Below are 27,429 nucleotides of genomic sequence, written 5' to 3'. Positions count from 1 at the left end.
TTCATTGAAAGACAATAGTTCACATCCTAATAAATAGGAGCCACACAGAAAATTCTAACATCAGGTATAACCGCTGCCCTCTTTTATTAACAAAGTGGTTGTTTTTTTCAGCAAATGAGAAACTGCTGCTTTGCCTTCCATTAACCTTTCCTTTTTCAACCACGTACACTTTTGTTGCATAAATATCGAATACACAACCAAAGTGTAGAATAAGTTTGTTTATTTTTTTAGTTTCAGTCAGCAACTAGGACACCATTAACTTCTTATGAAATATATTTGCCTCTGTAAGTTTAACTCTAAAGGCAAAATTCATCTTTCTCATTCTTTTCTTTGTTTAAAAACAAATGTTGAAAAAAAAAGTCGCTCCCCTTATAACAGTTGTTTAAGCAGTTTAAACTACAAGAGTCAATCTATGATTTTTTTGTTGTCATTAACCGTGCTACAGATAGTAAAGCCAAAACAGACTCAAGACGTAAGTTTAATAAGTTCTTTTGAAATTTCTTTAGAAAGCTCTGGTATAAGAGGTAATTTAAAACAAATTAACAAATAATGTCATGCAGTGGTTAAACTGCCATAATACATTTCTTTTTTAGAGGTTCCTGGAATTTCTTGTTTGTGGTTGTCATGCTGATAGAAAGCTAGATGTTAGTCCCTTTAACTGTATTTTAATGGCAATGTATTATAGCATGATTTATCAACATATGGCAGGTGGAAGCTGACACAAATTATAATGAAAATTAAAACAGTCATTTATGCAGCAGGCGATTATCATTTAAGGAACATTTATTTGCAGGCTTTAAAAATGAGGGTTTAGAATCAAATGATTTTAAAATGAAAGTTTTAACGACAGTTACCTTTTTCCTGCAGCCACTCCTCTACGGGCCGGTTATATTTGAAGGGGATTTTCTGTTTTACCATTTGGAAGCGTTCATTATCAGTGTTGCCTTTAAAGTTTAAAAAACAGCTTAAAGAACAATCTGAAAAGTCAATTAGTCATTCAAAAACATCCTAGGTTTTTGGTGCGTTTTATGAAGTTTTTAGAGATAGATATCCATTTATCTTTAGTGGAGGTGGAGTCGAAGTCACTCTGCCCTTGGTTGACAGGTGTGAGGTCAGGTTATTCTTAGCTATGCAGTGCTCCGTATGTTTTGGAAATGTGACTTGGGATGGGCATCAGGAAGAGGTTTGGCTATTTACAGAAATGGGTTTACCTTCACTCTTCTCCATCTCACTCTAACCACACCTTAATTGGGTCAATGCAGGAACAATGATCCCCTTGACTTGTATCAGATCAGCTTCATAATGTGGTAGGGGACCCTCAGTGTCTTAGTCATGCATGTTCCACACTCACTCTGCTGTATCTGATCAGAAGCATGGGGCCATGCACGTCCTTATTCTCCTCTCAAGTGTGTGCAACTGCTCTACTTCCTGGCAGAGGGAAGCCAAAGAAGACAATTTAAGCCTTGATGGCCAACAGAGACTTCCTATTCCATAAAGGGGGGCCTGGCATCCCATCACCTATGTAAAATAGGTAGAGTATTACAGATAACTCTTTTAATCTCTATCTCTTTGTCTAGATCTGTTCCCCATTTTAAAATCGAAGGAACCCCAAAGTACATATCTGTAAATAAAAGCAGCTATACATATAGTGATATAGCATTTTCAGACTTTTGAGTACCTACATTTTATTAGTACTAACAGACACAGGTTTTATATGTCTACCTAGTCTCTCTCTCTTTCCTTCCTAGGAGAGGTCCTTCCTGAATACACATCCATTCATAAAGCCTGTTAGGGATACTTCTTCCAAGCAGGAAATATCTAATTAGTTTCAAGGATCAAACATAATGCTTTTAACTGTTAGTATGCCTCTTTCTTCCTTTCATAAATGTTGTTACCACCCCTGGATGGTTTGTCTAATTAGGACAGACATGGAGAGTGGTGTTGTGAAGATATACCCCTAATGAATATGCTTCAAATCACAAAATAATGAAGCCATGCTTTGGGAACCGCTCTGTCTTGTCAACCAACCTCATAGTGATCCAGCAGAAACTGGTTAATTCTAAATTACTTTTGACTCATAGCCTTACAGTATTGGAACTTCAGGAAGCCCAATCCAAATCACCAACATTGAAGGTGAAATCAAATTCTCAAGACAGGTGGCTTGGAAACCATTTATAAAGAAGTCTAAAAGCTAGAAAGATTATTAGGATTGAATATAGCATCAGGTGAATAGAAGCTTGCCCTGGCACTTCCATCTCAGGGTCATCTTCACGGAGGAGTTTTCACTGGCAGAGAAGATTCCACATGTGGCTAAACTAGTACCTGCCTTATGTGAGGAATGGGATGGGGAAGGAGTGGCAATATTGGGAGATATTTAAAAGATTCCCCATGCATTTCTCCTTTGAACAAATTATTCTAAGGAGCTGACTCATTATTCTTACTATCCAGGAATAAAAACAAACAAAAAGCTCATGAAAGAGGCGACCATGGATCTGTTCCCAGCCTACATTATGGGACCCTATCTGCCTGGCATAAAGCCTAATATATTAACATATCAAAGGATAAAGTGCAATGAATGGAAAGAACAATTAACAGTTTTGGATTGCAGTATATAATTTAAAGTTTTCCTCAAAATGTTATTTCTCAGAGAAGAAAAAAAGACAGGGTGTAAGCTAGGAGGAAAAACAGAAAGGTATCTTAACTTCTTGGTGTTTCAATAAGTCCATGGTGAAAAAAGTTAATTTTACCTGTTAATGTAAATACCACTTAGAGATCATTATAATGATCATCCTGGTAGATCTGGGTACATAGAATTCTACTAATCCAAAATAAAGTTGGGTAAATTTTCACATGTCCCAATAGAAAAGGAACATGCACTTTTCTGAAAAGAACCTATATCTCTATAACTCTTAATTCTACCCTACAGGAGACAGATACACAAGGGAATAACTCAATTCTACCCTACAGGAGACAGATACACAAGGGATGTCATCCATCTTCATAAGCTCTGACCTCTCTCAAGTTTTAGTCACAACAACATACTGAGAAATTGAGAAACGGCAAATGAATTATGCCAGGTTCACCTTGAATATGTTCTATTACTTTGGGTTTTCTGTAACTGTCATTGGCTACAATATTAAGTATAGTAATGACCTCTCTTCCACTCACTGTGGAATGGATTGGTGAAGTCAATAGCAAATATAAAGCTAACTATTCTTCATAATGTGCAAGACAAAATCATAAGTACCCAACGTTCCAAACCAACAGCTCTATGTGTACCAACTTAATTAAGAAGCTGCATTGACTTACTTCTTCCACAAACATACGAGTTTTGGTCCTCCTAAGCACCCTCCCCCCCCATCCACTCTCTGTCAAGCATAAAGCTCCATAGACAATCATATTAGGACATGGTACTGGCTAGAAAAATAAGAAACAATGTAGGAGAATCAATATGTGATATGTTGGGAGGACAGCATAGCCACGAATCAACCTTAGACCCTTCAGAAAGTGAAAGACAGAGAGTCATTCTTCTCCATCTCAGCTTAAAAGACATTTAGAAAAAAGTTTTAAGTTTTCCATGCCAGACTGATAGTATCTGGCACTAGGGATAACGATCTTGCATACTGTTAAAAGTTGTGAAAGATGGAAGGCCATTTGGAATACCAAATTGGTTTAAATTGCCACATTAACATTGTTCTTAGTCTCTTTTCATGTTCTTGTTGGTTTTTATTTTAATTTATCTCAAACATTAGTGAGCAATGTTTTAGAAACATGTGCATGAGAATGAGTTCATTTGCCCCGAGCCCCATTTGCTATACTGACTGAAGAGCAAACAACCTTCTAAATATCAGAATTCATACACAGGGACTACTCTGAAAGCTTAGCAAACCTCATCAAATCCATATACATTCTTATTAAATCCTTAAAGACATTTAGTTGTACATTTCATATAGCAGCCAGTATGAACATTTAAACAAAGACTAAAATCAATTCTTCAACAGAAAGTGATGCTGTCCTCAAGAAGAATGGCCTTATGAATAGTAATGTCATAATGTCACTAAAAAGAGACATATGTATATTACTAATTATACCCCCAAAATGTAATGATTGCAGTTCTCAACCACACTGAGAAATCTATAAATTGCACAATGACATCTTCAAATAGACAGTTCTTAAATTACTTATGTGGATCTGACACCCACCTACTTGGAACTGAATTTTAGAAAAAAAAGTATTAGCCATATTTCATTCTATTATACTGAAAAAGGTTAGAGGTATGTGTGTGTGTGTGTGTGTGTGTGTGTGTATCTCCACCCATTTTTTATACAATTGACCTCCTATTGTCATTTGCTTTCGTACTATTGGTTCTGTTATCAAATATTTCAGCTCCTGGAGACACATACAACATGCACTGTTGAATTATAATACCGTGAAGAGCAGAATGCTCTGAGGTGAAATTACTGAGGCCCAACTGGTTCATACATATAGCTGCAACCTTCATGCAAAACAGCTCACATTGACTACATTTGGGTTAATCCATTTAGGATAAAAGGAAAAGAGAACAGAGGAAGATAAGACAAAGAAAGCAAGTTGACCCTTGAATAGTTTCCCAGTACATCAGTCCCTCTTTAAGGTCCCAAAGAAGTAATCTGGAAACTTGTTGATGGCCCCAAAGAAGTAAAAATTCTTTCAGTTGAAAAACTTAAAGATAGAGAGAACTCTTGTATTGCACAGAAAATAACTTTTACAACATCACTTTTACACTCTGTTGGTTCAAACATAGATCCTATTCATTAGAAGTTATACTAATTTTCTTCAGTACAGCATAGGAGCTATGACCATGGGCTTTGGAGACAAACCTGGCTTTGAGTTTTAACTTTAGTAGCTACTTGACCTTGTGCAAGTCACTTAGCCTCAGTTTCCCCACTTCTGAATTCACCACAGGACTTGGTACAGGATATTAAGAGGTAGAGCATATACAGAACCTGGGATATGAAAAAACATCCAATTTATTTAAACCATTATTATTAATATGATTCAACTCTTTCCTAATAATCAAAAGGAAGCATGTTAATTCCATGGTGTGCTTCCACGGTCTCAGAACTTTTCCAGGCCTCCATTCAAAAGGTGACCGTATTACATTTGGTGCCACAAAGGTTATCATCCAAAGATGAACAGACCGTAGTTGGTTGTTGCTTTTTATATTTCTGTGTCTTCTAAAATATACTCAGCTAACCCCATTTCCAAAACAAAGTTGGTTTCTAAAACCACTGAAAGTAAAAGAGCAATTCAGGCATCGACAAATGCGATTTCTTGGTCCAGCTACAGGTAATGATGATATACTGCTGCTAAGTTGAGGAAGAGTGGCTTAAAGGTTCTGGCAATTTGCACTGGGCTTGCAGAAAATGCTTTCTTGCAGGTAGACCATTAATACCATCTGAAATGTTGTCAAGCATGTGGACATGCTAATAGGAATATCATAGCAACATTCATCTGTGCAAAATTAATGCCAGAGGTATTTTTGCATTTTGTTTTGAGTCTGGAATAAAGGAAGGGAAAGTTTTCTTTATTGCTTTGTTGACACTAAAAAATGAGACTGTGGGTCTAATGAACAGTCAGAGAATGAATACTATGTATTAGAGCCAGAGGCAAAAGAAAATCAATGTGGGTAGACTCAAGAAGTACAGCATTTCAGAGGTTCTTAGAATGTCTCTCTCCCCAAAGAACACTTTGTGTGTTTCAAAGCAAACATCAGACACTTAAGGACAAGGAACTGGGGGAAATTCTTTGAGCTCCGCACTGGTCTTGTTTCTGGTGTTGACCCACACAAATTCTCTTAGAGTCAGATGGGGGGTTATTGTGCTACCCAAAGGGCATCTAGAATGTTCAGCCACTTGTAAGTGATGGATGGAACTCAACAAGAATTAATATCTTGTATTTATAAAGTGACTTTCGACCAAGGAGCTCAAAATGCAATTATAAGCATCATCTCATTAATCCTCACAACACACCTTTGGGACTGAAGAAAAAAGAACTATTTGTATGTTCTGAGCCTCGATCCTTTAGTGTGCCAAGGCAAGGAAATTAATCTCTTGGAGTAGAAGACTGATCAGCTGGGGGAAGTAAATTAATAGGCTCAGAGCACAAGGGCATTATTAAGTAAGGGAGCTTTTCCAGACTCACTTAAGTGGTTCGAGGAGCCAGGGAGAACCACCTTTCCAAAGTGATGAGATGTGTACTCCTAGAAAGCAGTGGGGGTCACCCAGGAGTGCCCTGACTTGGCCGATGAAGCTCACTGTCTCATGTCTTCTGGGTATGTTTGGAAATGGAAAATATATGTGGACAGACATATTATCAATTCCTTCCTATATTCAAGTCATAGTATTGATCCACCATCTCTAGGCTATAGGAGTTGAGTTATTTAAGCAAAGATGGCTCAATAGGATAGATGCAATCCTATCTCAGACATTTTACCAGTTCTGTGAACTTGCATAATTTTCTTAATCTAGATGTCTATTTCTTCATCTGTTCCAAAAAATACATGAAGATGATAATACCTGTATTGTAAGATTTTATACAAATTAAATGTAATAATCCAGTCAAGGACGCTCATGGGGAGTTGGAAGAGGCCGGAAATGTGCTTTATTTTCATTCTCAGGGGATGGGAGTAGGGCCTGTGCTGGAGATGTAACCTTGGTGCTCCATGTCCACTTATCCAAGTGATCACGCCCCTATTCCTTGGCTTTGTCAAGTTTGTGTGCAAACATGTCAACATTAAACTTCTCTCAAATCTAAATCAAAGTGCCATTTCTGTTGAAGTGCTATTATATTAAAGACAATTTACCCTGATGCAATAATTGGACCATATATCACCACTCCCTATCCTTTCCCTGTATTTTGAAGCCATTCTCAACTCTCTTCCTGAAGCTCATTGATCCTGGACTTTTTATTTATCCTCATCCATTAAGGATCCTTTCAATCCCAGAAAGATGAACAAAACAAGGCCCAGGTGACCAAAATCTCTTTATTTGCTTTCATAGTTTAAGAAACTATTTCCAAGTAATCTAATGGAACTTTCTTCATGATCATAGGTCTGTCTAGAACTTACTCTTTAAGATCCACTTTCAAAAATGACATGCTATAAATTAACAAGACAAAACCCACTATAAAATTTACTTTCCTTCCTCAAGTGGTGTCACTCTTTGCCTTCTATAATTATTCCAAAACATGCCCTGAAGCTAGGCTAGTCAATTTCAACCTGGCTTTTGTCTAGTTCCTTCCTGGTAAACACATTAAGTATATCTATGTCTTGGTGTGTCTTTAAGCTTCAGTTTCTTCATATATAAAATGAAAGTTATAATAATAACTGCAACATAGGGCTGTTGTGAGAATTAACCGAGAACTAAGTGTGTGTAAAGTACTTAGCACAGTGTGTGGCACAAAATAAGTGCTCAATATATGATTTGTTACTATTCTTGTTATTGTTATAACAGTACCTGATTCAGAAGGGTTAAACTAAAAAGAAGGCAAACTTAACAAGATTTACTTCACCACACAACTTTTAGTGTCAAATATTTTCAAATTTCCTTTTCAACATAAAACCTTAATGTTCTGTCTTCAACCTTTTGACACATGATCCTTTCAAGATTCCCCTAGCTGCCCTTCTTCTTATCACTTATTTCTTCCACTTTTGCAAAAGCCACGGTGTTATGTTAGGGCTCATTCTTCCCCATGATCCATTCTTTCCTGCATATCCACCCTCTGTGCAATCTCTCTGTTACTCTTTAATCTTGGTGATTCAATTCTCTCTAGGTGCCTTCCTTCCCACTCGCCCCCAGTTTCCATTTACTTTCATTCCTCTCATGCAGAGGACATCAAACTCAATGTTTTTAATGCCAGAATGCTGGAATATTTGGTAAAAAAAAAATTCCAATCATTCAAACATTCATGTGTGGTGTCACTACACAGCTCTGAGGACAGGTAGAAGGTCTGGAAGGACAATTTCGATGAGCAACAAATAAGAACATTTTCATCCTTGTGAATAGGAAAGTCACACCAATATCAACATTGCTGATGCCATAATAAACTTATGCTACAGTATTATTTCTGCTTAGATCTTATGGGGTCTCTGGTGTTTGTAAATTATAGGTCTTCTAGACCAACCTTGAACCTCCTGCCTACAAATGAATATATTATTCCCAAGGGATCTAAAAAGAACAATCACTGTCCCATGCACCACCCACCCTTGACCTGGTGAATATGCTCATTTACAACAGTTGTCTAAACAACACAACACAGCACAGTCACACAGTCGGCTTATTTCCAACTTAAGCCCAAGACAGTTTCCAATTAAACTGCTTCCCAAAAAGTTTGTGCCATCTTCCATTCACACAGTATACTTTATGAACTTCAAAGCAGTACTTTAATTGCATTAAGTTTATTCTTTTTTGTTTTATAACAGCATTCCAACCTGATAAGAAAATGTTCAACTCTAGGCCTTTTATTTCCTGTAGGAGATACCTTTCTTAGTTTTGTGCCATCTTGCAAGTGTGAGAAGCATATCTTTTGTACATTCATTCCAGACCCTGAAAATTTTACAGAATAGGAGGATTATGTGGTGGCTTTAAAACGTTTACAAATTCTTTAAAAGTCCCCTCTGTGAGAGGTAGAACTTGATTCTCCAACTGGGCTGGATTTAGTAACTCAATTCTAAAGAATAGGATATGGTGGAATTAACAATGTGCAACTCCTTTTAGAGACTAGATCAGAAAAGGTACTGTGACTTCCTCCCACTCCCTCTCTCATGGCTCACTCTGGGGAAGCTACTGTTGTGTCACAAGGACACTTAAGCCACCCACATGTCAAGGAACTGAGGCCACCAGATCCTCCAGACCTAGGTAAGCCTTAACATGACTGTAGCCCTAGTCAATAGATGAGTAATGTTAACCCATCAGACACTTTGATACAGAACCACTCGACTAAGTTGCTACTAAATCCTGACCTGCAGAAACTGTGAGATAATAAATGTTGGCTGTTTGAAGCCACTAAATTTTGGGGTAATTTGTTATACAGCAATAGATACAGAATAACTAGAGAGCTTCATCTGAGCGTTTCAGCTCAACCAGAGGCAGATCTCCTTAAGAGGCTCTCATAGCTCGCCTTACATTATACTCTTTCGAGGAAATGAAGATACACTATATCTATAATATACTCCTCATCTGCCAATTTGCTAATGCTCTCCAAAGGGAATTCAGACTATTTAGGTAAGACTTGTTTTGAAGAGCCCAGGCCATCACCAGATTCTTTGTTAAATATGGTTAAATGTATACCAACTTATCTGTCCAATAAAACACATGAGAATTTTTACATATTAGTTCCAATTTTGAGACACATTGTTTTGGACAACGTAAAATTTAGAACACTTTTCCCAAACTAGTTTTCTATTCTGAGTGACCCCCATCATTATTTCTGGGTAAACATGAACAAGGGCTTAGAGTTCAAATTTCTTCAGCATCCTGGAACATTACTCATCTAAGACCCAGAGATTTGAGCTTTTTCGAGGAACTCTATTACTATTTCCCCACCTTTTAGGAGGACTGCATTTTCCTACTTGTTTGCACCAGCCTTTACGGTCTGAAGGAGATTCTTCTTGCTAGAGAACTTGTTGGGGATCTGTGGGGCTGGAGGGCTGAGGGGGAGGGAGAGTCCACATAACCACTGAGGTCCCTCTTAAGCAAATTTTTTTTGTTGTTTTCGGCTGTGTTGGGTCTTAGTTGCGGCACGTGGGATCTTCATTGAGGCACGTGGGATCTTTCGTTGTGGTGTGCGGGCTTCTCTCTAGTTGCGGCATGGGGATTTTCTCTTCTCTAGTTGTGGCAGGTGGGCTCCAGGGCACATGGGCTCTGTAGTTTGCGGCAGGCGGGCCCTCTCGTTGAGGCGCGCAAGCTCAGTAGTTATGGCGCATGGGCTTAGTTGCCCTGCAGCATGTGGCATCTTAGTTCCCCGACAGACCAGGGATCGAACCCGCGTCCCTTGCATGGGAAGGCGGATTCTTTACCACTGGACCACCAGGGAAGTCCCGCAAATTTTTTGTGTGTTTCATAATTATAAAGCAGTTTCTAGGAGTAGGGGTCATTGGAACTTACAGTTTATATTTTGAGAGGAATCTACACTTTTAAGGTCAAGGGGACCTCAAAGATCATCTAAGAAATATGTTTCTCAAACTTTCACTTAGAACATCATTAGCCACAGGATTTCTAGAATAGGCAAGCATCAGAGAGTGTATGTCTTGAAGACCACCCTTCCCCCACAAAGGTATTAATGAAAGAATTGTCTATACTCCTGATTTGTTTGGTTATGTGGCATTTCCAAGGCTTTTCAAAATATGAACCAGTTGGCAGCCATGCATCATTTAGTGCAAGATTCAAAGGTCAGGTATACATGACTACAATGTGGTACAAGAATCAAAATTTTCCCAGTGAAGGAATAACCTCAGGGAATGCGGTTGGTGTACTATATCTTGAATTCATACAATGCCTCGGCCTCGTTAACTCTGCTTGGCAAATTAATTCAAATTGATTTGTTTGTGAGAACTGCAGCATGGCTTCAAATCTGGCCACAAACAAAGGATAATGATAAATAACAACGTATTCAGCTCAGAGAAAATATCTAGAGAAAAGTATAGATCAGCATGGGGGCTGTTTTTATAACATAATTGACTTTGTTAAAAAAAAAAAAAGAACAAAGAAGAAAAGAAAATAAATGAAAGGGAGAACATAGCCTATACAAATAAAACACATTTTATAGATAACACTAATATATCATAAATACCCCAAACAAAGGCAGATAAAGTATCTGAAAGCATCCAAGGAGGAATAGAAAAAGAAAAAAGATTAGAAAATTTTTAAATGGACATTTAATTTTTTAAAACACCATTAACTCAATTTAAGGCAGAATAATAAGAGGTAATGGGGGGGGGAAGAAAAAAGAAAATCATGTGATATGGCAGGAAGAACCAAGATTAATTCCAAAATGTCATATCCGAAAGAAAGAAAAAAAAAAAGGAAAATTCCTCAGTAAAAATCATCAGTTTCCAACCTCAGTTTGAGGCCTTGAGGGTTGAGAGGGAGAAAGTTTAAGAGGAAAATAGATGGTAATAATGAGAGCCTTTTCCAAGCTCTCTGCTAGTGTGTTAAGTTGCAAAATAGCTATAATCCCATTCCGATATCCATGCCCCTTTGCAGTGGGACTTTATCACTCCTCCCATCAGATGTAAGTCTATTTTTCCACCCCTTGATTCTTGGTTGGCTCTGAGACTTGCTTTGTTCGGCACAGGGCATACTAGTAAGTGTGATGGAAGCAGACGTTTGAACAGCCCTTGCATGTTGGTGCTTGCCCGCTTATGCTGATGAAGCCTGAAACTGCCATATGAAGGAAGCTGGTCTGGGCTCCTGGAAGATGAAAGACCACAAGAAGAGAAACCCAGCCACCCAAGCCTACTCTTCCAGCTCAGTCAGCTCACTTGAGCCTCCGGATGTGTGAGTGAGGCCATCAAGATCATCTAGCTCCATCCAAGCCAGGCTGGAACAGAAAAAACAGCCACCTGATCCACAGAAACATGAGCCAGTAAATAAAGTTTGGGGGTTGTTTGTTATGCAGCAAACACTAAATGATACAGCCAGGAAGTCGGGAAATCCAGTAAGGACAGGGAAGCTGAGATGGGGTAAACGAAGCACCATCCCCTATTTGAGTCTCCATCAAGGCCCATCAGGAGGAGTGGGGAAGCACTCAGCTGCTGTCTGGGGAGTCAAGGGAGTTTGCTTAGGGAAAACCTTAGGGATCTTGGAATGGACACAGGGAGACACAGGCCCCTGTTATCTATCCTTAGCCCTCTTCCACATTCTAAAGGGAGAATTATCAAGTCCAAGGGGAAGGGATGCAATAATGCAGCTTCCATGAGAGGGGAAGGAAAGGTCAAGGGTGAGGGAGTTGGAACAGGGTGAGAAAACTAGAGAAGATTGATTCTTCTCTGATCTCCATCCATTTCTAGACTTAGACTAAGAAAAGGGAGGGAGAATAGTAGAGGTTGACTCTACAGGTAATAAGGGTCCATCACCATTTAAATGATGGATGGACACACGGTTGGTAAGAAAAGCAGGTTGGACTTACTGGTAAGATATCCTGGAACACTAACCCCACCCCCACCAATGGATTTCTTAGTCCTCAAATGGTTTCATGGGAAACCTTGGAGGATTGCCTTCTCTTTTTCTGAGCAAACACTGCCTTCACTAACCCCAGTCTTCTAAACCCAACCAAACCAAACTGTTTATGATCTTGCAGGGTACAAATAATCTCTGGTCATGAATAGCTTGACCTAGGTTTAGAAGAGAAGGATATTCCCCCTCACACTTCCTACTAATACAAAATAAAAACAAAGCAAAGCATTGAATTAAAGACCAAAATGAGACAAAACGCATTCCTGCCTTGCAACCTTGGCTTTTAAAATCAGGCACTGCAGTTTCAGCCCCTTTTTAAAGCTTATGGATTACAAAAAGCAGCCTTTATAAATTCATGGATGAGTTTAAAAGTCATTTTCCTGGGCCTTAACGGCTGGTATCAGAATAGTATTATTTTGGTATGTCAATGGCAGCTAGACTCTAGAGAAAAGCATTAAAAATGACCAAAATTTAGTGACTAAGGGGTTCAATAAAGAGAAAGGACAACTAACACTGCGAAGTGTTTTGACCGACAACTCAAGCAACACATATTTGTCAATAATTAGAAGTATATCACAGTTTATGTCATGACTCAAATATTAGTTCATATTATAAATGTGATAGCCAGAACAGCATTTTTTTTAAAAATTAGGGCTTTTTTCCCCCCACTTTTAAGAAAGTGGTCAATGATTATGTAAAACTATGGACACATTTCAAATATTTACCTGTCACCTAGACTCCACTATCCTACACTGCATCAGTTCTTGCGGGCATGGTTTTTTTCCTTTGGTGTGAAATTATAATCACCTTAACAAGGTTTTGTTTTTTTGTTTAAACAATCTTTTTACACCATCCTACACACAATCCCCTCCCCAACACACAATGACACCAAACACTGACACATCTTAAGTGCTCAAGAATACTCATGAAATTGATGACTACTGCTGCCTCAAACAGAGGCAGGTATCCTGACTCTAATAAATGATTAACTTATTAGCTTTGACGGTTAGATGGTTACTAAAGTTCTCATAATCTCTGAAAACCTACAAATGTGAGGCATATAAATAAAATATTAATGACGTCCTTCTTTTAGTCACTTAATATGACATTAAATACATGAGAATAAATCTTGGTTACTTGAGGAATATGTCTAAAGATCTGTAGGCTATTTTATATTTAAATATATTTATTTGTGCTGGGCAAATGCAACGTTTTTTATATTACCCAATGATGTGTGTGCATATGTATCCTGTATAAGAAGAGAGATTTTATAGATATCTCAAAGGAAAGAATCTCTTTGCATGTTCTCCATAAAACCTTGCACCTTTCAACAAGAAACAGCTCCTGGATATCTGTAAGAAATAAATATCCAGGATTTAAAGAATGATTCAGAATAATTTCAAATGTCATCTCTAATAATGATGGAATTGATCAATTTTTTTTAATAAAAGCCACGGAGGAGATATCAGACAGATCTATTCTCTTGATGGAAGAAGCAAACTCTATCATCTGCAATATTTCAAATTATACTAGTCAAATTAGAGTAGTCCTTATTGTGTAGAAATTTCTAAACCAGCCAGGGAAATGGGCCAGATGAAGTAGTATCTTCACCATTCTAATTGCTAGGTTCCTTTGAAATTTACTCTTCAGAAACCCACTCTTATCTTTGCAATAATGATTCAAGAGATTAAAAGAAGCCTTGAGTGTCTCGATTTGCTTACTCCAGTTCTATTGATGTACCACTGCTGTCTTGTCAAAAATCACTTAGAACATTGGTGAGTATAAGGTATTTTATTATTAGGACAAGAGATGAGACAGGTAGAGTAGAGCATGCAGTTTTCTTGGTTTTATATTTTCATTTCTGATTTTCAGGGATGGTGGTTTATTTAAATCACGTTGGAATCCTTACAAGTGCCTAGACTTCTGAATGGGGACTGAAATTTTCCGTCTAACCAAAACTCAAGGATGCTGTCCAAAGATTTACTTCATTTATTGTTTTTCTTTCAAAGATTTACCTTTGAGTGTGACTCAGAAAGGAGAACCTAGACACAGTGAGTAGTAAAGATATATGAAGATTTTCTCCTTACTTATCCTATTGACTTAAAAAAGTTCTAATTGAATAATGGTCCAATTCCTATTATTCAGTTCCTAGCAAAGTCCACTTACCTTGACTGTTCTATCTGACCAGAAAAAATTAAAGCAACTGTAGCTTGGCAGAATGAGGCAGCTAGATAACCATGCAGCCAAAGAACGAGCTGGATTTACTGGCTGAAAAGTTCATTAATGTTTTGGCCTATGCATTTATGGGCGACATCTATAACTACTATCACATATCACCAGGAAGGTGGGCTTGGAACACGTGTTGCAGATGAATTGCATACAACTCTTGAGAATGGCAATGAGACTAGGGACTTGTCGTAAAGGTCTGGGATCAGGGTTGGCCAGGGCTGTGAGTCACTGTGTTGGCACAGTACCTCGCTCAGTTCAGTTGATTTATTTCAAGAACAGATCTATTAAGAGTATTTCAAAATTCCCTTTATGAGCCTACTTGGAGCTCACAACTCTCTGAGGCTATAGTGGGAGAAAGTCACAAAATGAAGCAAAACTATTAGATTTCACTTGGTTTATCTCCTGAAGGAGATCTCAATTGCTCCCTGAGAACAAGATATCCTTTTTCACGTATTGCCTTCATTTTTACCTCTCCCAGAGGTCCAGCCCCACCCTTACGACACAGAAAATTCAGTAGAAATATCCAAGTATTCATTCTGAAAGTCTAAAAGCATTTCAGTTCTATTTCAGTTTATGCTTCACTTATATAAATTCCTATTTTATTTGAAAGAGGCAGCATCTCAAAACAGTTTTATATAGGTTTCAAAATGAAGTAATAAGTATTTCTAAACCTTGGCTGTCTGAGAAGACTTTAGATTTGCTTTTACTTTACACTTATTTTAGATTTATACTTAGCTCTTTATTTTTAACTTCCTAGATGCCTAAATGTCCTCCTTCCTCCCTTTTATCAATTTGTCTAAGTACACTGGGAAATCTACCCTTTGAGACCTACCGAGAATCACCTGACTAATGTAAAGATATTTTAATAAAATTAGATTTAATTGTTTCAACAAAGAAAAACTCTACAGTAAAATCTTAAAAGTTATTCATAGTAAAACATTTGATATTTTTCTATTGCTTTTAAAATGGACTTTTTATATATATTTAATGCTTGTAAAGGATGCTCTTTATCTGTGTATATTGTTATTGTGTACATGCAGACAATAAAATCAGAAGTCATCTCCAATAATCTCAGTACAGTTGCGCAGTTTAACATTTATTGAGCGTGCATTATACAGCCACTTTGACTTTAAAAAAGGGGGGGATTAGCAAAACCGTGGTCACTCTGCTTGAGTTATCAGGAGCCAAGTCTGGTGGTATATGCTTTCTTTTCTGGTGGTGGGAACTCTGACTTTTTATTAATAACTTTATTACAATCAATATTGAAGCTAGTAAAATGTGAAGGAAACTCTATTTTGCATAAATAAAATCTGGTCTGTCTTAGACTGATTTTTTGAAATTTATCTTAAACTTGTCATGACTGTGTGTATATACAAAAAACGTACAACCTGGTTCTTGTTCCTTTAATAAACAGGAGAACAGAATCTAAAGTCCCTAAAACTCAGCAGCAGGAAGTGGACTGAGTCACATCTAAGGAGAGTCCACCCTCATAAAAGGAGATCAATGGCCAGAAACAGAGCAGAATTTCAAGCAGGATGCTCTCATCAGCAGGTTAGGGACAGCCAATGCCAAGAAAATGAAGAGAATGTTCTCTGGAACTTAGAAGATGTACATATCAGGGAGTAGGGAGAAGAAAAGATAAATGCTAAGAAGTCAGTTGGCACCTTTATACAGAAGGGCTATGAAGAATAGGCGAGGGCAGCTAAGCCAGTGGCTAACAAAAAACCATGAATTCAAAAGGAAAGTATGCGACTCCTCTCAGGAGAGAGGGGAGAAAAGTGTATTCAGAGCTCCAAAACTTACGGTTACTAAGTAGAAGTAACAGAACTAGAGATATAATCATGCTTCCTGTTGGTTGTTTTCAAATCTTGCTCTAAGCAATGCACAGCATAACATAAATAAAGGTAAACTGAATCTATGTCTTTGGTGTTCAGTTAGGAAAGGGGTGTATGGTTGGGTTTTTGTTTGTTTAAGTACAGGTAAATGGATTGCCTGTCCCAGTGACGCATCCGTCCACTTCTTGATCCTGAATTAACCTCACCATTGGGTCTATGCTACTCTACATAGAAGTACTATTTTCTGTGTCTCTTGGGATTTAACTCATCCACTTAGAGATTATCTTTCTCCCTTTATTCCAAACAGAGATGACATAGCCCATAAAATAAAGCTTATCGGTCAGTAAAAACAGCTATAAGTTTCAAAACATGCATAATCTAGACCAGGGGGCCCCCACCTACAAAGGAGTAGCAAATCTGGCTCTTCACAGCTTGTTTCTGTATATTGTTTTATTAGGACACAGCCATACCTATTCATTTATGAATTGTCTATGGTTGGTTTTGCACTGTAACAACAGTGTTAAATAGCTGCAACAAAGACCTTATGGCTTGCAAAAACAATAATATTCATTATTTGGCCTTTTGCAGAAAAAGTTTCTCTAAATAAAGGTATCAGGGTCTCCATGCCTATATTCAAATCCAAGTTGGCCCTATCACCTACTAGTTGTATGATACTGGAGAGTATGTTACTTAACCTCTCTGAGACTCAGTTTCCTCATCTCTAAAATGGGAATAATAACAGAATCCCTTTCCAGGACGCTGTAAGAAGGATTCAATATGATAATCCACGAACCTGGCACAGAATAAGTACTATGTCAGTATTATCTATTATTAACTAATATTATTCCCTTAAAATCCTTTATGCAAGGATATTTTGTTCTCTCTTCATTCCCTTCTCCAGGATATACAGCTCTGAAACACTGGTAGGCATTTGGAATGAAGATTTCACCATTGAACTCTGAGAAAACCACATTTCTATGATGTGATTAAAATGAAGACAAATCAAGTTTAATTAAACATTGAGACTGGCAATTGTGCATCGGGCAGAAGCACATTTCTAGTAAATGTTTAATAATGTGATTACAGAGTGTACTGCATGCACCGGGATGTGAGAAACAATAGTAAATTTGCATGTGAATGTACATCTGTCAACCAAATGAATTTGAGCTCCATATACACTGCACACTGGAATGCTCCTGGGAAACAGATGGAAAAGTAGGGTAGCAGAAAGGGAGAGGAGTGTAGGAACAAACAAATCTGTGTAGAATCCCAGTGTTGACACTTTCTGGCCCTGTGACTGCAGCAAATATGCTCAAACTCCTTAAGCCTTGGTTTTTATTCCTCTGTAAAAGAGGGAGATTAATATTTCTCTCTTGCAATCATTGGACAGATTACACTAAGTGAAACAATCTATGCACGATGCCTGCCCATTAGTTCCCTCAGTGTGAAAGGTGTAGGTCAGGTCACAGTTTATGCTTGTGTATGTCTAGGTAGGGGAACAGAAGTTGTTAGCATTGTCCTAGAGAGCCCAAGGTTACAGCCCAAATTCCATCCTGTGCCCACCCTTGTCTGGTCCTCAGGCTCCATCACACACTTACGTGTGCCACTGAACCCAGATCTCACCTGATAGCACCCTGCTGCACTCTTTGGAACTGCAGGTACAATGTAGTGTAGTGCATAGAAGCATTAAGTTTGCCTTCTAAGAGATACAGACTTGAGTTCCAGGTCTTTAAGTACTAGTTTATGACCCTGGGAGTTAATGTCATAAACCTCCATATTCCTATCTGTAAAATGATGACAAAAATAGTCTCCACCTCTTAGGGTTACTGTGAAGATTTAATGTAAGAACCCAGTTCAGTGCCTGAGACTGAATAACTGCACAATCAAATTTAGTATTAAGATTATCTTGCTTGGGTACATGCATTCCTCTTCCACTAGACTATAAAATCCTTGAGGGCAGGGCTTTTGTTTTATTTCCCATTGTATGGCCATCACCTAGCTTGGATTCACATGTAAAGTAGACTTTGAATAAATATTTGTTGAATCGTGAATGAATGAATGCACAAGGAGATCACTCCACTCAAACCCACTCCACTGACGAGGAGGGGGATTAGCAACATCTTTTTTTATATAAAAGGCAACATCAGTTAATAAAAAGACGTTTGAAGTGTTTCTGCTATTTGAAAATGCAATATAAATTTTTTTTCTGGCCCATTATTTACTTACTTCCTTAATTTGTTTTGCTATAACCTTTAGCTTTTGACTTAAACTGTCATTTTCTAATTCTGTACCTGGTCCCCAAGTGTTCTTATGCAGCACTGCATATCCATCCTTGGCATTTGTCAGATCCCTCCAACCAGGCCAACACAGTGTCAGGGACTTACGGTAAAGCTATAAAACTGCCATGTGGAAAAGAAATGCACCTCGTGGCGCAAACCGTAACTATCGCTGGGAATCTAATCCAATCCACATTAACTCCATGAACTGAAGATTAAAAGTGCCTCTTTATCCTTGACTCATCTGTCCTTCTTCCTCTGACCCTCCCTGCCCCTTTCTTTAGCCTGCCGGGGTATTGACAGGGATTTCAGAGGAGTGGAAGGTCTTTATCTCTTTGAGATGAGCTGCAATATGATTACAATCGATTTGAGTGATTTACAGTTTAGAGTGCCTTTCATTACCCTCTGTGCTTTATAGAATTATAAACGACATACTGTATGTGAATATATATTATTATTATTGGATATTTATGTACTATTTTCCTCGAAGAAGCTAAACATTCTTTTTTAGGCTTTAAATAACTACAGGGACCCTGCAAACTTGTGCAAAGCTTAAATTGAGGAGACTGAAAATTGGAAAGTTTTCCAATAAATAAAGCTATACTCTTGGGTGTGTGTTAGGACATTTGCTGCCCACATAACTCTGGGGCAGAGAGAAAACAGTATAGGGTAATTGTGTTTTAGGTTAGGATAATAATTCTAGATTTTCATAATTAAGGACAAATTCTGTAGGCCATAATTTCATTTACTACATAAACTGGAGCTTCTCTGTGACAATAGGACAAATAAAACTTGTAATTCACTTAGCCCAGCTTTGAAATTATGCAATATTTGATGACTGTTTTAATTCGGAAGAATTCTTATTATAAAGGCCTTGCAAAGAGTAAGATGTTATTAGTATTTTTATGTCATACTATCTCAAATGAAATTTGAAAATCACATAACATTGTGACCATACTGTAATTCTAATCTTCAAAGTATCATTTCATGGATTTGGTTTAATAAAAATGTACTCACTGTTCATAGAAATTAAGAAATCTTTTTTGTTACATCCCTACTTAAATAGTGCCTAGAAGTGACCCTCAAATTTCTCATAACTTATTTCATTGAGTCCCTGGACTATAATACGTATAATATTTAACTTATGGGTAAATAAACAATTATCGTGCACATTTTAATTAGTAAAAATCCAGTTTCTTTAAATCCAAAGATGGTCTACTGAAGATGAGAAAAACATAAACCAGGACTTAAAACTAAGGTGTGCATCTTATAAAGTCCTACAGAATTTTCCAGGAAAATTATTCTTTTGCTCAACAGCCCTCTAGATCAAAAGGACTGCCCTGTTCGCAAATGAATTCTGGATAAATCTCTTTAGTTACTATAATTGCTACCATATTATCTGATAGACAGTTTCATCATTATGACAAGCTCCTTTGTGTGCTATTTAATTATTTTATAAGTAACCTTGAGTCATGTGTTAGCTTAATGGCTCAGGAGCATATGCCACGTGTCCATGTGCTCACGTGCTATGTGTCTGTGTCTATCAGAAATGTTCTTCTCTTCCATAGGATGATTAAGTATATATGCAAGCATATGTGAATATTTGTAAATATATAATTTACATACATCTATGTACACATCCTTGTCTTTTTGTCTTCTGGGCGGTTATGTTTAATTTTAGCATTAGGCAGAAGCCCACAGTTTGCCTTGAAACTCTTATCAGCTTCTAAGAGACATTTACAGGGAGAGAAAGGCTCTAGGTTTGATAGCAGTAATTGTATTTAACTTGTAAGATACAAGGCTATTTATCTTGTAGCTGGGAATTCACAGAAGAGAAAGGAGGCTTGTCTGATAAAACAAAAATTAAAGAAAAAAATACTAAGCACTCTCTCACCATTCTCTCATTCTCCAAGTAAGACCATGAAACAGTAAAATAGACTTTCATTTAATAAAGCTCTTCCTGTCCACTTAGATATGTTGCTAGAAGGTAAAATGGGATCATGAAAGGAAAGAGGCTCCAAGTCCCCAAGGCCTGAGCGATGGTGTAGAGGAAGGCAAATGTCATAAATGCCCGGGTTAGTGCTGACTTCTAACTTGGCAGAAACTTTAACTTGAGAAAATTTAACTTGAGAGAAAAATTCTAAATTGTCAAGACTTGGGATAAGACCAGAATTCCTGGGGCTTGCAAGTGTTCTAGGGTATCAAAGTGAATCCCTGGAAGGAGCAGAGTGTGATGAAAAACTAGAACTCTCAAGTCAGGTGGTCTTGGGTTGGAGTACCAGCGTCTCCACTTACGCTGTGAGCCAGGTAAGTACCTGAGCTCTTGGAACTGTTCTTAGTCTGTAAAATGGGGATAGTACTAACATTGACCTCTAGCGTTATATTAAGGCTAAATAAGATATTGAACATAAAGTACAGAGTATGTAGTAAATGCTCAACCAAGAGCAGCCATCACCATCTGGATGAGTTTGGCCGAGAGATGATGGCATCTCCGTTTCCTACATCTCTGGGACAACAACCCCATGAATTGAGTGGAGTTATTACCCCAGTGACTGTGTAAAGACAAAACACATTAGATGAGTTCAGAAGGTGTATGACGGTAAATGCCCGTTATTTTATTAATGGTATAAATGAAGATTTACATTATGTAAAACAGATAGAAGGAAATAAGAGACAGTATATCCTAGTCCTGCACTGGCCAATACCAGCCACCAGCCACTAGCCTCATAGTGTCAGCCTGAGGATTGAATGAAACATGTATTTAAATCCCTCAGTGCCTAGGACATAATAATTGCACAATAAAAGTAAACCTTCAGGGCCTCAGTCATACCAGTCACATTGCAAGTGTGGTTACGTGTGGTTGTGGCTACCATATTGAACAGCACCAGCACGCAGTCTGAATGAAGAAAAAGAGACATTTTTAGCTTTCTAAATATCAGTGATTCTCAAACCTAGCTGCATATAGAATCACCTTGGGAGCTCCCTAAAAACACTGATGTCTGGACCAGTGCTTCTCAAATTTTACTGTGCATGTGAGTCGCCTGGGGACCTTGTTAAATTCAGATTCTAATTCAGTAGGTTTGGGGTGGGGCCCAAGGTTCTGCATTTTTAACAACCTCCCAGGTGATACTGAAACTGCTGATACATGGGCCACACCCCAGACCAATTAAATTTGATCACCTGGGACTGGGGCCTAAGCAGCCACAGATTTTTAAAAAATTCCCAAGAGAATCTCATTTGCAGCCAGGTTAAAGGATGCTGCTTTACACACACACACACACACACACGCATCACCAACCCTAGCAAGTTGAAAGTCCCTTGGAAATGGAAACTCACCTACCTGTGAGTCCTAATTCGTTCCTGACAAATAGGAAAAAAATGACTATTTAGCAATGCAAGTATTTAGCATGCACTGGTTTGATTGTTTAATTGATACATTTTGTGACCAAATGTTTGAAGAACTTATTGTAAGATGGTTTTAAAGTGTATTTAGCAATGTTCAAACACATTCATTAAGTAAGCCTCTCTCTAGTTGATGCTATATCGCTACAGTCTTAAAACCATGCTCAAATATGGCTTTCCCTTTTGGTTGTATTTATGCTTCTTATTCCCTTTGCAGGACTTCACTATCTATGTTTTTTCTGCAGCTGAACTGAAAGTAACACTAGTCCTGAATGGATGAATGAGCAGGTAGATGGGGCTTATTTTAATGTGTGCTTCAAATCTGGCAAGGCCTCAAATCTTTGAAGGCAAAGATGAAAGAAAAGGAAAGAAAACCTCCTGGCTAGGAATTAATGAAAACTCAAGGCCTGAGAAATTTCAGGATTATGTCAAGTACACAGACTTGTTTTTAACCCTTCAAAGTCTCAATAATCTAGGATGAGATGTGAACAAAAAAAATCTCTCTTACCCCCATGCATACTGTCTAAACAATGAAAGGATAATAAGCATTTGAAATAAAATATGTTGGAGACTTTCTTTAACTGGGTAATTCTCAAATGGGGGCAGTTTTGTCCCCCAGCAGACATTTGGCGTTTGTGGAGACGCCACTGGCATCAAGGGGGTGGAAATTACGGATCCTGATAAACATCCTACAACGCACAGGGCAGCCCCCCCCACCACAGCAAAGAATTATCCAGCCCCAAATCTCAATAGCACCAAGGCTGAGGAACGCTACTAACTAAACGAGTCCAGGCAAGGACTTCTATTTGAGAATACTTTAATGGAAAAAACAACAAAACTAATAACCTAGTGTCAGTAGCAATAAAATTGATAGGAGATAGGAAAATGAGAAAGAAATTTGAGGGAGTGCGATCTGAGTATCAGGATAGGAATCCTGAGTCTGCCCCTCAACTGTGTGATGTCATCGGGTAAGTTATTTTGACTCTCAGAGCCTCAACAATGTAACCTTAATATGAGTATGGAGGTAATAATACCAAACCAAGTACCCTCACAGGAGGGAGTGAGGCACATATGCAGTAATGTGTATGAAGGCACTTACAGCATCAGTAAGCACTATAGCAATGTTTTTACTTTCAATCCCTATAAAGAAAAAGTTCTTTGGAATTTGAAACATTCAAATATAAAGAAAGAGTTTTCCCATCCAGTGTCCTTGAAGGGGAGCCACATCTACATCTTTTCCATGATCTGAGTTGGGTGGTCAAGCAGGATTGAAGCGTAGGTCATCGGTGGACATTTTATTGACTGAGGAAAGGGAATTCCAATCAAGAGCACCTCCATGAACTTAGTGTGCGATATCAAGGAAAAGGGAAAAAAAACATTGAGACTCTGCTCTCCTCCACACCACCTGCTATGGGAAGATGGAAAGTCTTACACATTGAAGCTGCTTATCAGTCTTCATTTTCCAGGAAGCCTGGCTCTGACCTAAAAAGTCCCTTCCTGTACCATGTTCAGTGTTCTGAAAGCCCTGATGACATAACCAGCCACTTATTCACAGCAGAGAGAGAGGATCTTTAACCGTCCCAGGCAGCTCAGCTTCCCAGGGGACCTAGAGCTGGGGCTAAAATTAATTCCTCCTGCTCAACTCACCATTCACCTCCCCTCTCTTGTCCCCTCCACTGCATTGTGTCAAGACAGCAATTAGAGGCTTTCTAAGGAACATTTGTCAGTGCCCGGAGGATAACTCCGGGCTGATTCTTCTTTTATTTCCCTCTCCTGTTCCTTAGCCTTTCTATTTTCAGGTTCAAAGAAAGAAGCTGCTTTTGAGTTGTATCTCCCAGAATTAAGTGATATAAGATTCTGATGGCTATAGAACTATTTTCATTTTGGATCCTTCCTGATTCACAAAAAGCCAATGCTACATGCCATGGGCCCAGCTGGTTTCTGAATACTTCACAGTGGGATGTTTCAGCAGAGCCACATAAAATCCTATAAATGAGTATGAGAAGGTTCTGGAGCTGACCCACTCACCCTGGTGCACAGGGACCTGGAGAGCAGACATGGTTTCCTGAGAGCATGCCTTCCGAATGAGGTGACGTAAGTGAATATTCTGTAGGAGTTATATTTCTCTACTGTTTAAACATTAGCTATAGACAAGTAGCACAGCTGAACTCCTCTTGCTGGGTTATAGACTTATCACTATTGATAAAACAGAATGGCTTGGAAAAAGAATGGATGCATCATTTTTGCAGAAACTGTGTCAAGATTGCATGACCAGGTGGCTTGATTCTTTGATACCTAGATACAGGGGTTATTTTGATCTTATGGTTTAAAATAAATAAACATTGCCAGATTGCTCTAATGGAGCTTTAAATTTAGCAAAATGGCTCCTTTCAGTAGCACAGGGAAGCAGGTGGGAGAGAAAATAAGGTATCCAAAGCTGAAAAAGTGAGCCACTCCTAGGAAGTCCTAGTCCAACTAGAATGCTGGACTTCCCAAAGCCATTTTCCAATCTAGGCAATGGAGTAAGGTGACAGCTCCTTTAAATACTCAGTATTCTTGGAGTCGCTTCATGGAAGCACATTGCCATTGTTGTTAGGAGGGCAGCTTCGTCTCGTTACAAATGAGTCTTTTAGCACAGCTAAGAAAACTTTTCTTTTTTAAAAGAGGATTTTCGACTCCCCATCTCACAGTAACCACCTTTGTGTGGTTACTGGTACTGATCTATGTAACACGACACTTTAAGAAAAGGAATAAATCTAAGATGACACAAGAAAGATGCTCATTTCTATCTATTCATTTTTCAAAATATCCCCCAATTTGCTATGGGAGCAATATTGGAAATTGTGCTCAGCTGGGAACAGGAGAATCTGGTCCTAGTTCTGTCCCTCATTTACTATTCTCTCATGACTATTCTCTCATAGAAAAAACACAATATCTCCCTGGGTCTCATTTTAAATTTGAAATGGAGAATAAAAATACCTACCCTACCTTATTTCCAGGCTATTTAATAGTCAAAATGAAGTAGTCTATATGAGTGAATATATAATAGCAAAAAATGCTACTCAAATGTTTGGTAATCCTCGTAGCTAACATTCATTGAGTATTGACTTAACTGACCCAGCATTATGTTGGGTATTTTACATGCATATTCACATTAGCCCTAGAAAGTAAGTATTATCATCATCCCATTGTATAGACTCGGAAACAGAGACTTGGGAGGTTCAATATCTTGCCTAAGGTTTGGAACTGGATCACCAAATAGGAGGAATGAGCACTTACCTAGAGAACCAAGAAAGCAGAGAGAGTAACAAATGAGAATGTGGGGAGAAAGAATCTGCTATATTTTGAAAGCATTATAGTGATCATCAGAGAAGAAAAGTCAGAACTGTTAGAAATTCTTACACTTAGTTTATAGTTGTTATATTTTGAATTATTTGTGGGGACATGCACCAAATATTTTAGTGCTTAGGGCTTTCAAGGTCTTAATCTAGTGGGCCTCAGAATTATAGCTAATGGCACCAAGATCCCAACTCTAGCCAGTTGACTCCAAAGCCCATAATTATAACTGCTTTACTGTATCATGTCCTGTAATAATAACACATATTATTACCAAATGACAGTTACCAACAGTTACTAGTAATAATGGTTTTCAGTGGGAAGCAATGCCATTAAAGAAAGGTTTGTTCTGTTTTGAAAACATAGGAAGCAACCCGTAATTTGGAACTAAACATACAAAGAGATAGGCACACAGCAAGGGTCACTGGTTTTCTTACATATATGTGGTTTTAAAAATGACCATTAAAGAGCCTTCTCATTGCTGGCAGCAAACTCAGAACTCTATATTGGCTCAGGGCAAGTGTTTAGCATCAATTTAGAATCTTTGAAATTCCTAATAGAAACACAACAGATCCTACAGCAACAGTATCAGGGCCAATGATAATATGCATAGAGAGGGACTGATTTTTCTTATGAACAAATTAACAGTTTTTAAGATTTCAGGCTATTTCGATTCCTCCCATCCCTCATCCCCCAGAGTTTAAGAAGCATTTTAAAATCAGGTCTATTAGTGTCTAGTGCATTTGGATGATGATGAGAATTCACTGTAGCTGCTAACACCTCTGGCTTTCTTCAAAGGCTCAAAGATAAATGCATACGGTCATTTTTGGGCCTTAATCTAAGACATGCTAAGAGTATGTCAAAAGACTCCCAGCAGAGACTGAGCTGGATATGGTACAGAGACTGAGATGGTAGATAAATGAGTGGGTGGGGCTTTTTGCTTCAGTATTTTGGGGGTCTTGTATGCTCTTTGTGAATGCTCCCATAATTTTTAAAGCAGACATAGGAAGACTCTGGCTAATAGAGGGAAAACCCAGTAGCACAGTTACTTCTAATTGGCATTTAAAGAAAAGTAATGCTAACTTAGGCATGAAAAAATAATCACAGCCTTCAAGTCATTCAACATTCTTGGGCCACAAATAGGCAAATTTACATATTTCTCTCAAGTGTGATGATTATTAGCTAAAGGGCTCTTACATTTCTGGAAATGTGCTTCCAGCTTCCTTACCTCTGTGCTCACCTCACTATAAAGGAAGTAAGAAGATAACAGTGAGAAAATGATGGGCAGTTTGGAGTGTAGGAGATAGAGAGTTAGACATAGCATAAATGCCCACATTAGTGACAAGTTCAATATTCTGAGCTATTCTCTTGCATCTACCAGGTGATAATGTAATGATGGAGCAAAGGCCTTTAGCCAAAGTATTTTCCCTTCCATTCCTGGCACTTTTATGATCAGGGTTCAGGGCTCTTTCCTGGTAGAAGTGAGAGATGAGAGGGAAAGCTAAGGGATTATTTGAATGATCTTTTTAAAGAAGGCAACCTTTCCCCCCATTGTCCTTGATTTGGCCATCTGGCTCTGGGAGTTTGCTGGCGAATGCTCCTTGACTATAAAATTTAAACAGATGATTAACCTCTCTCCCTCCCACACCAGCATGCCTGCTATTAAAATGTTTATTAGGACCAACCTCTGAAAATCAAGGCAGGCTAGTGTAAGTGAGAGAGCAAAAACTGGCAAAGTCAACGAAATGAATGGAATTCCACCCTTAGTTTTTCTCTCATTGTTACCCTGACTTGATGTTCATCATCTCAAGTTTAGTAAACTTCCTTTCACAGTCTTTCTGCCATCTCTGGCCATCTGTATGTTCAATCACACCTGACTAAATGGCACCACAAAGCCCAGATCTCATATTGATTATTCCATGATTACTGACAATAGTTTATTTTAGAGATGGTGTACCGTTCCCTCCATTGCTCATCATTTGCAGTGCCCCGGAAAATCCATAATCATTGTATTTGGTATGAGCCAGTCAGCAGTATTAATCAGATGGACAAAAGAAGTGTTCAGTGCATAGTTAGTAAGTCTCCAGAAGCTCCCTATACTGGACCAAGTCCGAAAGAAATAACTTATTTTTTCAT

At 38.3% G+C, this 27,429-nt stretch overlaps 1 protein-coding gene across 3 annotated transcripts in view; it reads right to left on the bottom strand.

The window, feature by feature from the left end:
* The window catches only part of LOC118890249 (neurexin-3-beta), a 572,537-nt gene that overhangs the window by 163,004 nt on the left and 382,104 nt on the right, over nt 1-27,429 (bottom strand). For all 3 annotated transcript variants that reach the window (XM_036842801.1, XM_036842799.1, XM_036842800.1), the window contains exon 4: nt 855-944. In XM_036842801.1, the coding sequence (XP_036698696.1) occupies nt 855-944 (90 nt within the window). The remainder of the gene's footprint in view (nt 1-854; nt 945-27,429) is intronic.

The sequence above is a fragment of the Balaenoptera musculus genome, chromosome 2, assembly GCF_009873245.2.
Source record: "Balaenoptera musculus isolate JJ_BM4_2016_0621 chromosome 2, mBalMus1.pri.v3, whole genome shotgun sequence".
Lineage (NCBI taxonomy): Eukaryota > Metazoa > Chordata > Mammalia > Artiodactyla > Balaenopteridae > Balaenoptera > Balaenoptera musculus.
The sequence above is the reverse complement of the archived record's forward strand: the minus strand, read 5'-3'. Positions and strand labels throughout refer to the sequence as shown.